The sequence below is a fragment of the Etheostoma cragini genome, chromosome 24, assembly GCF_013103735.1.
Source record: "Etheostoma cragini isolate CJK2018 chromosome 24, CSU_Ecrag_1.0, whole genome shotgun sequence".
Lineage (NCBI taxonomy): Eukaryota > Metazoa > Chordata > Actinopteri > Perciformes > Percidae > Etheostoma > Etheostoma cragini.
In genome coordinates this window covers 9,834,458-9,845,227 of record NC_048430.1, presented here as the reverse complement: position 1 = coordinate 9,845,227, position 10,770 = coordinate 9,834,458, and the positions used below count along the sequence as shown (strand labels likewise).

At 40.6% G+C, this 10,770-nt stretch overlaps 1 protein-coding gene across 12 annotated transcripts in view; it reads right to left on the bottom strand.

Moving 5' to 3' along the window:
• Window positions 1–2,889: 2,889 nt before the first annotated feature.
• Window positions 2,890–10,770, bottom strand: part of LOC117939147 (dystrophin-like) — a 359,537-nt gene continuing 351,656 nt past the window's right edge. For 10 of the 12 annotated variants that reach the window (XM_034864183.1, XM_034864184.1, XM_034864186.1 and 7 more), the window contains 4 exons: window positions 9,109–9,352; window positions 7,079–7,193; window positions 6,911–7,000; window positions 2,890–3,979 (listed from right to left, as the gene is read on the bottom strand). In XM_034864183.1, coding sequence (XP_034720074.1) covers window positions 3,861–3,979; window positions 6,911–7,000; window positions 7,079–7,193; window positions 9,109–9,352 — 568 coding nt within the window. In that variant the 3' untranslated portion in view covers window positions 2,890–3,860. The remainder of the gene's footprint in view (window positions 3,980–6,910; window positions 7,001–7,078; window positions 7,194–9,108; window positions 9,353–10,770) is intronic. The other 2 variants (XM_034864188.1, XM_034864191.1) reach the window with 1 other exon arrangement.

The window sequence follows — 10,770 nt, the reverse complement described above, 5'->3', positions numbered from 1 at the left end:
AGAACTGCTACAGACTATTAATTTTTTCTATTTTTGTTATTGCCACTCTTCATTCTAACCCCAACCGGCCCGTCAGACCCCGCCTACCAAGAGCCTGGGTCTGACCGAGGTTTCTGCCTAAAAGGAAGTTTTTCCTCGCCACTGTCGAACTGTTGCTTGCTCTGGAGGAGACTACTAGAACTGTTGGGTTCTTGTAAATTCTGGAGTGTGGTCTATCTGTATAGTGTCTTGAGATAACTCTTGTTATGAATTGATACTATAAATAAAATTGAATTGAATTGAATTGAATGTGTGCAAGCATTTACTGTTGAACTGTAGGAACCAGTTTTTTTGTGCATTCATTGGACTTATTTCAATCCTGTTAAAAATAAACACAATAGCAAATCAAAGAGGCTAAATCAACATAACTGCGTGCTTTATTGATATACAGTAAAGCATTTTATAATACAGTAGTAAGGCATATATTTGGTGGATTCTGATATGTTGTGAAGTATTGACAGGTTATTTGAAAAATGATGTGAGCATGAAACAGAAACATTAAAACTAAGAAATCAATCAGATTCAGTGTCAAAACAAAACCCTCTTGGATCATGCTGCAAGAATATGAAGCCAAAAACAAACAAACAGGTTTATACCGCTGTGATGTTCACCACAGACATCTCTGATTGGATATCCATTAAATAAGGTTGGAGTTTATTTAAGTCACACATGCTCAACACCTCACAGCACAAAACAAAATAGCTTTTCAACCAAAGACAAAAAGACTGCTAGAACAAAATCCAAACACAAAACAAATATCTAGTATGTCCCAGGTATGACAGTAGTGCACACAGATGAATTTGATTTGTGTAAAATGCAAAATGTGTAAAATGATTTCATACTCTAATAGAGATGAGAAATGCAGGGAGTGCATCCAAACATTCAGATTGCAGTACAGTAGAACATGTATGGAGTGATTCGAATATCAGACGTAAATCAATCTATTCGGCAATATTCAATTTAATGATCAACAATCTGAAAGGAGTGTCGGGCTGCGTACAGTAGAGAAATTGCCTCCGAACTGGACTTTGACAATTCAGACGAGGTAGAGCTTTTGTTACTGAGCTTCCCAATACTACCTAAAACATTTAGTGTTCAAACAGAAACATTTCAATAATCTCAACTAGCAGCCTTGTCAACACTGTAGTGCTCAGATTCAATTACATTCTTCTAAGTTCTTCTTACATCTAACGTTCAAAGTACAAACCAATACAGTGTACTGTGTGCACTCAACAGGCTCTAAAGAGACAAGAAATATGTTGCAGAACCGAGGACAAACGCCTGCAGCTCAAAAATACTCAACAGTGGTTATTGGCAGCTTTGAAAATTCACTGATGCCCAGTTTGGATATAAAAAAAGAAACTTTCTCCCTTTTCCCCCTGAAAATCTACTTACCATATGACTACGATAGACCACCACTGATGCACCAGAGGGCAGGGTTCGGCATTTGCAATGGTCCAATGGCCTGGTACCAGTAAAGTAGGTCAGGCAAGGTTTAGTCCACCGCCTAGTCCCACTCGACTGTGCTGTGATTGGCTAGTACTCGTTGCCTGGACACATCTTTGTTATTGGATGCTGAAGTGCAACACTAGCTAATGTTAGCTCATAAATTAGGTTTGCCAACGTTAACAAAAAGCCGCCAGCACACAGCAGAGTCCACACATGCTACAGACCTTCAGGAGAGGCTTAAGCAAATTTAAACCCATCCGGCACCTTCAGCAGCTGTTGCAGTGAAGTTTAACCGACAAAAAGGCATTACTCAGCTGATTCAGTGCCTTTTTTGTACTGTGTTATGAGAAAGATTTTAAGTACCTTGTGAAGCTGCAGTTAACTCCTTTAGTTTCCCCCAACTTATTTAACTTGGTTTTTATTTGGATTAATCATTACAATGTTTATATGAAAATAATTTAAATTTCAATAATTTTGAAAAGTGTTATATTCTCCCTCTTTTTAAGGGCCAGTAAATATACACAAAGGGTCTTTAAAACTTTGGTCTACTGGCAAAATGCTATTGTGGACACTCAGATGGTGGATTTATTGTATGTAAAGATAATTACATGACTAAGGAAGTAGCCTTATCAACACATAAAACACCTCCAGGACATTTTTGATTTTGTTGACATCCAGAGGACGGCGTGCATCCGGTTAGTCAGACTATATCTGCTAAAACTGTACACATCCTGATAGCAGTAAATGAGACAGATACTTTGAAAAAATCCAGTTCCTCTGGCTCCTTTTAGTGCTGCTTCAACCCGCCGACTGCTTCTTTTATAAAAACAAGTAGTAATCTAATATTGTTTTATGACCATTTCAGGATGAGGGGAGAACTTTTTTGTTTGTTGATTAACATTAAAAGTAAATTCAGGCTTTGTTGTTGGCTTCCCTACTCACCATACCACCCTACCATACCCCTCTTCCACTCTACCATACCACTATACAATACCACCCTACCATAGCGCTCTACCACACTGCCATACCACTCTACCATACCACTCTACCATACCACCCTACCATACCCCTCTTCCACTCTACCATACCACTATACAATACCACCCTACCATACCACTCTACCACTCTAGCATACCACTCTACCACTCTACCATACCACTCTACCACTCTACCATACCACCCTACCATACCACTCTACCACTCTACCATACCACCCTACCATACCACTCTTCCACTCTACCATACCATCCTACCATACTACTCTACCATACCACGTGCCACAGTAGTGAGTAACATAAGCCGACAGAGGATTAACGCTGTACCACTAGTAGTCTACCATCAGCCACTTTTCTATGAAGGTATTTTAGTTTGCAAAACACTATAGTGGGCCTTGGATTGTTGTTGAAGGAGACTTGCATTTTATATTTTTGAGGCCATATTACACCCATGCAAGGAGCCCTTCACAAGATGGAACACCCACAAATTATGTAGTTTGACGATTGTAAAATGGAATCCAAATGCTTCCCAATTATGTCTAATTATTTCCCATTATGTGCATTAGGTTTTTATTGACCTTGTTGACATGTCTCAGTTCTGAATCAAGCCTATTAGAACATCTGTTTATGCACACAGTACACTGTGTTGAAAACAATTAAGGGATAAAAACTGTTGCCATGGAGATGTAAATCATAAAGATGATTAACAGATTGATGGATGGATATATGGACGGATGAGTGGATAAATTAATTCTACAAATATGAGGTTTGCCAGCCAAAGCCAAAAAAAAAAGCTGTAATGTGGAAATTAGGCACCACCACCCAAACACGCATACACAAGCTCACACACAGTCACACACACAACGTACTGTAAAGATCCAGGATGCCTGCATTACCTTGACAGTAGTGTACGCTGTTATAGAAAGACGTTTTCCTCTTAGAAAGCACCCTTATGATTACAAACATTCATTTTTATACAAATGTCTGAAATGCTTCTGCTATTTCCCCAGTTACAAAGAGATGTCAAATATTAGACCACACTTAACACACTTACTGGTATATCATCTCTCTTTGCCCTCCCCCCACCACACTCTTGTTTTATACAATTGCATAGAATTTTAAAAACCAGCCTCTGTTAATAATAAAACGACTTCAGGACATTTTAAGAAACTACTGAAATCTACAAGGTATGTTTTTCTTTTGTTTTTTATGCATCTTTGCTGAAACCACAATCGTTCACAAAAATAGACGTTATATATTCTCTCTGTAAACTGTATTTCCAATCCAGTTGTTTTGACTAGAAAAGCATGCGATAGGTAGGGAGGGAGGAGGAGGAGAGGAGAGGAGAGGGAGGTTGGGGGGGGGGGGGGGGCTGGATCAGAAGGGCAGGGCCTCGTGCTGTTCGGCGCTCTGCTCGTCTGTCATCACGTTGACTAGTGTCTCCATGGCGCGGCCCAGATCATCGGCCATGTGGAACAAATTGCCAATACTGGGACCTGGATAAAGAGGGGAAGGGAAATGCTTAGACGAAACACACTCACTAATAGTGATACATTGAAAGCCGCATTGGTTAAAACGGTAAAAATAATCCAGTGCGTGTGCTAAACACAGAAGATGTCAACAGCCGTGCTAGCAGCTCTGTGAGGCTGTACTTAGGCAACATGCTAACAATCAAGACAACAATCAAGACAACAAGAAGACGCCGCAGACTCTGGATTACGCTCCATTGCTTTTTTTTATAAACTCTGTTTTCTGTCGTCCGGTAACATTTACCAGAGAGGTGCTTTCTCATACTATTCTCTTCATCGAACCTGGAGTTATTAGTTGGAGGAGGAGCAGCTGTGTTTGGGGTCTACGCCGAAGGGGGAAGCGCGCTGGTTAAACTGAGACAGCGGGGCTTTCACAATGCACCAACGAGTCAAAGCTAGATTTACAGGCCTAACAACTAGTTGACTTGTAAACCGGACGGTTTACAAACCAACTAGTTGTCATGTAACTATTTTCCCGCTCTAAATAAAACCTTGTTGGAATGTATGACTCAGAAAATAACAGAGTAAAACACAGAACTTTTCTGACAACTGATTTCATCACAATTAAATCGTAATTGAACCTTACAGTGAACCTCAAATTGTAAACTTGAGTGTGACATAAACACTCATCCCAAATCTACATGCAGACAGAGATGTTCTATGTACATCACCACTCCCTACTATGCATGACAGAGTGACTGTGACAGAGGACAGGAAAGGGAAAGGAAATCAAAGAGAGGGAAAGGGAGGGAGGATTGATATTTACCACTGCATCAGCTCTACTTGGCTACAACAGTCAAAATCCAATCCCATTATTAATCCAATTATTAGATTTCTCTCATGACCATTACTTCATGTTTTGGTAGGGGCCAAAGGTGGTATAATCATGGTTGTTGCATGAAGTGGAAATACTCCTTATAGGTGGAGAAATGAGAAGGTGGGAAGAAAGGAAGCTGAGCCACTAACCTTTCATGGGTGTCCCCTTCTCCCTCCTGGCTCATGGAGAAAAAGAGGAAAGGAAGAAAAGAAAGGATAAAAGAAAAAAAAAAATCAGCCTTGTGTTGGTAACAGAGAGAAAGAAAGATGCGTATGCAAGTAACGGTTTACTTAAGGCCAGTGCATGTTTCAGAGTGTTGGTTTAATGGGTGACCGTGTTAACTGGTGACTTTCATTTAGTTTTCAAGATATTTAACAATACACTTCCCAAGGGGTGGGGCATTGTCAGAATATTTGCAGTCTTTGTAGAAAAAGGTCTACCAAAGCAATTTGAGCCCAACCCATAGGGGGGGCTACAAATACCAAACATTTTTACCCCAAAACCTGGTGTACAGAATCTCACCACATTTGGAGCACATACTCTGGGGGCAACTATTAACATCTGAAGTAACATATGGATTGGTACATCTGGGCGTGGTTTATTTGTCATTATCTGCCATCTCATGCTTTTGCACAATTTTGCAATGAGCTGGAAGAAAGTAGAGACACAAATCTTGGTACCATAACTGGACATCATGTGGTAATGCTTCCCATGAAATAAGATTATAATCAACCTGATTGTGGAGCTGTAATGAATTGTCAGAAAAGCTAATTATTTGAAGAGCAGTTCCGCTCATATTGTGGGTTCTACTTACCTAAAATTTGACTCACACTTACAATTCAATAAACTCTACAAAAAAGCCTTTTTTTGGACAAATGCTTACATGATGGATTTTCTGTCATTTAGAATGTTGTGAAACACACACATTCTTTGGTCCAATTGCTACCAAATTTTCTGTAGATCATCAGTCAAGCTTCATATAATCTTTTTAAAAGTGCATAAAGTTTGTTGATATTGTATTTGCTTTTCAAGATGTTGACCACATAACTTTAAAAGGGCTTGGCTGAGCACATAAATAAACAAAAGTCCGCAAGAGTTGGGCTAATCCTCCCAAACCTCACTGGATATGTCCACACTATGTACCTTGAAAGTTACATTCAAATGCAGCACAAGGGGGTGCTGCAAATGCAGAAAATGGGGATAGCATAACACAAATCAGAAATTAAATCTGAATTTTTTTGTCCAGTAATTAAAAAAGTCACAGGCTTTGCTTCATGACAATCTGGAACAATGTGTATAGAACTACTCTGAAATGACTTAATAGTGGGCACCACCAGTTCTAAACATGTGAATCAACATAATGCAAATTGGATCATAAATCAATGACTTTGATGATGTTAAATGAGCACAAAGCTTGGTAGGTATTTATGGTGCACTCAATCTGTAAAGGGCACCACACATCTTTTTCATGTGGCATTCACAGTATAGTATTTTCATTGTTGTTGTTTTTTTAAAATTTATTTCCAAACTGGACTTTATTTCTGAAAATGGAAACCTTTGTCTTAGTGGCCTTGTTTACTTAAACATACATATACTGTATATATACACAGTCTGTATATATATAGTTTGTTAATGCTGCTTTGATATATGCTATATATCAGCTATAATTATTTATTATTAATGAAGTCATATTTCCTGTTTTTATTGTAGTTAGGTATTCTTCTAATTATTCTAAGTTTTTGCCTGTTAAAAGGAAGTTTTTCCTCGCCAAATGCATGCTTTTGGGGGAGTTGTAGGTCTCTGTAAATTATAGAATATTGTATGAATACTTTGAATTTCAGCTGCAAAAGCCAAAGAGTTTTGAAACTGTATATCATCGACACCCGCATGAACTCTGTAAAGTGTAATGTGTCCTGAGATAACGTCTGCTATAATTTGACATTATAAATAAAATTGAATTCACTTAAAAACATTTAAAAAAAAACTTTTTAAGAAAGAAATAATAATTTCTTCTGATTTTATATAGAAAAGAATGGATATTAAATGCAATACAGGCTGAGGTTAGCGTCGGTGTTCCATACCCTGGCTATGAGGAAAAGAATTATTGAGCTGTTCCATCACTTCCTCCAGCCCAGATGCATCTAGGGAAGGGCTGGACAGCTCGTCATCACCTGAAATAGAAAGGAAATTAAGTTTTTTTTTTCAGAACTCCAGCTGCTAAAATAATGTCCAGTCCTGGGTGTCCTTACCCATTGTATCAGTAGTCTGGCTGGCAGCCACACGGAGGAGAGGGAGGGAGGAGTCAGAGCGCTGAGAGGAGGTGGAAGGAGAGGACAGTGCTGTGCCGTTCACCTTGGAATCCGTCTTACACACACACACACACACACACACACACACACACACACACACACACACACACACACACACACACACACACACACACACACACACACACACACACACACACACACACACACACACACAGCTTAATTAGGGGAGTCAAAGGTCAAAGGGGAAGTGAAGTGTGTGTGCGGGACCAAGTGCTGGCCTGAATCTGTGTATCAGCTCTTAGACAGTGTGCAGGAAGCTGCATCAGTCTGACCCCGCAGTCACATTAGCTACAAGAGACAGCGACAAAGCGGCAGGCTGCCACTCTTTTTTAATGGGAGGGTCCGTTTGCCAGCGACAAGCAACGAGCGTGCTGCTGCCATGAGCAAGGCGGGGCCAAAATAGACAAGAAGTCTATTTCATGCACATTATGAGAAATGTGAAAAGGCAACAGGGCAGCTTGACGTATGTACATTGGTTGTTTGAGTTGAAGTAAACCATTCAAGATGATGAAAACGCTTCAGGATCATCGACAGTTAAAGAAGTGGACCAACAGATCCGTTGTTCTGGACGGAGACCAGTAAAGGAAAATACAAGCACTTTTCCAGTGATGGCTAGGCGTTACTAGGCAGCCTCCAACTGAGCTTGATGACGTAGTGGTGACATGGGCCACGTATCTGAAAGTCTTCTGGTAGTTGTGCCAAGAGAAATCTCAATCATTCTCAAACAGAAGAGACTGAGAGTGTGGGTATACAGTATGTTAGAAGATAACATAGACACAGGCTAATTACTGCTAAATAACATGCTAGTTAACGTTAGTAATTAAACCTAAACGCTTAGAGAGGAGAGGCTTACTCCCTTGTTATATCGTAGGATATCGTATTTCTGCATATATCTGATATGTTTGGCATTTTATGTCATATATTTTGTTACCCCTATCAATAAATACTTTCAAATCCCAAATATATTGTTCTTGTGACTTGACAGTACCGCTTGAAGAGACTTGGCAATAGCCTGCTACTATCGATACAGAAACGTCACCGTCTTAAACGTTCACCACTGAGCCCTGTTTAGCCTGAAACCTCTCATCCTCCAGCCGCAACTCCTGCACAAGACGGTGGAACAAGCCCAGTTCAAAACAGGCCTGGAGGCTATCGTGCACCCATGCAGAACAACAACAGCGCTGTCTTCTTCTCCACAGCACGTACACAGCCTCAATCTTCAGGAACTTTCTTTGATTCATTTTGAAATTATTGAAAAGGTAGGGTCTTTATATAGATGGAATATTCACACTTTAAACATGCCATTAATAGCAGGAGGGCATGTGATTTGTTGGCAGGATGTTTAGTCATAATATTTCATCAATCATACATACTGTATATCTATGGGTCTATGCACAGAGTAAACAGAGGGGACGTGCTTAAAGGTAGCACTAAAGAATATCTGTTTAGTTTTGCTAAGCAACCAGGAGTAGGCTAGGCATGCCAAGGAACGCCCATCAAGCGAGTGTGTGTCGCTGCCGTTGCTAGCTAATGTGACTGTAGGGTAAGCTCTAAAGCCTTGGGTATACTCGAGCACGACACCATGCGCAGGCCGCCGTAGATGCACCGCTGTGACCATAAGTTAAGCTTTAGATCACTAGTGAGGACTTCACATCAACTTTGATTTTCCAGGACACTTGATGGGTTTCTGCAGTGGGTCACTGTAGTATGTAACAATGCACTGCCTTGCTCTGTGTTTAGATTTTTTCATAATTGTGTACACAGCAGGGTTATTATAGCAAACTAAAATGAAAATAAGCAGTGAAAAAAGCTGAGGCATGTAGGTTAATTTTGGTGTCTTGGGTGGTAATTTGAGCAGCATAACAAAATACACATCAGATATTTATGTTCATAGCACATGTTAGAGGGTGACGCAGTTTGTGAATGTCTATGTTCCTGTTGGTGTGTACCTGTTCCAGCAGCTGTCTCAGCCTGTGCAGTTGGGACTCCAGCTGTTTGTTGTGGTCCTCTAGTATCTGCATACGGGCCTCCAGACGTCCTTTATGCTGCCGCAGCAGTTTGGCCTCGGCGATGAGTTCTGCATCGCGTGCGCTCTGTGGCGACACGGGGAGCATCTCCGGGGGCGATGGGAGCGGGGACAGGCCCTTCCTGTCGTGGGCCTTCTTCAGACGGTCATACTCGGATTGTAGCTTCCTGCAGTCAGGGCAGCAGAGAAATGTATCTACAGCCGCTAGTTCTGATATACATGTGAATATCATACTACTTAGGACACAAGGTGAACTTTTGTTATATGGATTATAAACACTGCAGCAACATAGTGAGAGGTATAAGTAAATATCCATCAGTCATCCCCCATGTATGAGACTGTCACTTTTCTCATCTTATTCCCCAAGTTTGAACAAAATCCTGTGGTTGGAAGAACAAAGGTAAGCTGAAAAGAGGAAGGCCATGTCTGCTAAAGATGTCAAATGTCCAGTGTATTGATTTCGGACATTAGTATTCCCAGACTGATTACATCTGAGGCAGAGTGGAAAACACTGGTAATTGGCTGCCCTACAAAGATCATTTTACAGGGGTTAAAGATGTATATAATTAATTTATAGATATTTTAACACCTCTTTAACCCCTCATATAAAAACACATAAATCCAACTTCGCAATTGGAATAAACATGAAAATTATGTCATTCTATTTTACCCACTGCTAAGATTATTATGAGTCATTCTGTATTTATTGTAGTCAGATACTACAACACATTTTTGTATTTACTTCTCCCAAACATACATACATTACTATTTTATACTAAAAGGAACAGGTACAATACGTGTGACGTTAATCAGAGTGCAACTTTAGAACCAAAAATAGGTTGCAATGTAGATTAGATTGATACAAAATCCACATTACTACTAATGCATTTTACCATCACTCTGAAACAAAACCCAGAGATACTTGAACTCCTTCACTTGGGACATCAACAAGCTGAGAACTGCAACCTTATGGGTTTTGACCCTGGGAGCTGTGTTGTCGGGGGCAATAGCTCCTGGTAGGGTCTTCCAATGCAAATTGGTTCTAGATGATGGGCTTAGCAACAATTAACAGACTCCACATGAATAAGTGAAGAAGAAGCCGCAGCACCTTGTCCAGAACAGGGAAACCTTGGCCCCCTGCTGGAGCCAGACCGGGGAGGGCGTTTTGCCGGCGAGCGTCCGGTGGTTGAGACTTGGAACCCGCTTGGGCAGAGTCATAAAGACCTATATAAAACTGTCACCCTGGGGGCCCACAACCTGCAGAGATAGCCATTGGGGTTGGGTGCATCATCAGCGGGGCGGCAGGCAAAGGCGGGACCTAAGCGTGCTAATCCCTCGCATCTCAGAAGTTTCAAGATGCAATATTAAAATGTGAACCAAAGACCTCTGAAGATTGTAACCAAGATCCTGCAAGCTCGTGGTAATCTTTGCAAAATCAAGACATTCTAACAACGGCTCCTGTTGTCAAGATATCCCAAACTCTTAGAAAATGTCATAATAAGATTAGCATTTATTGATACTCAGTGGGAAGGTAGAGTAAAGATGCAGCCAACATAAAATAATAACAGAGATGGGTCTGTTCACT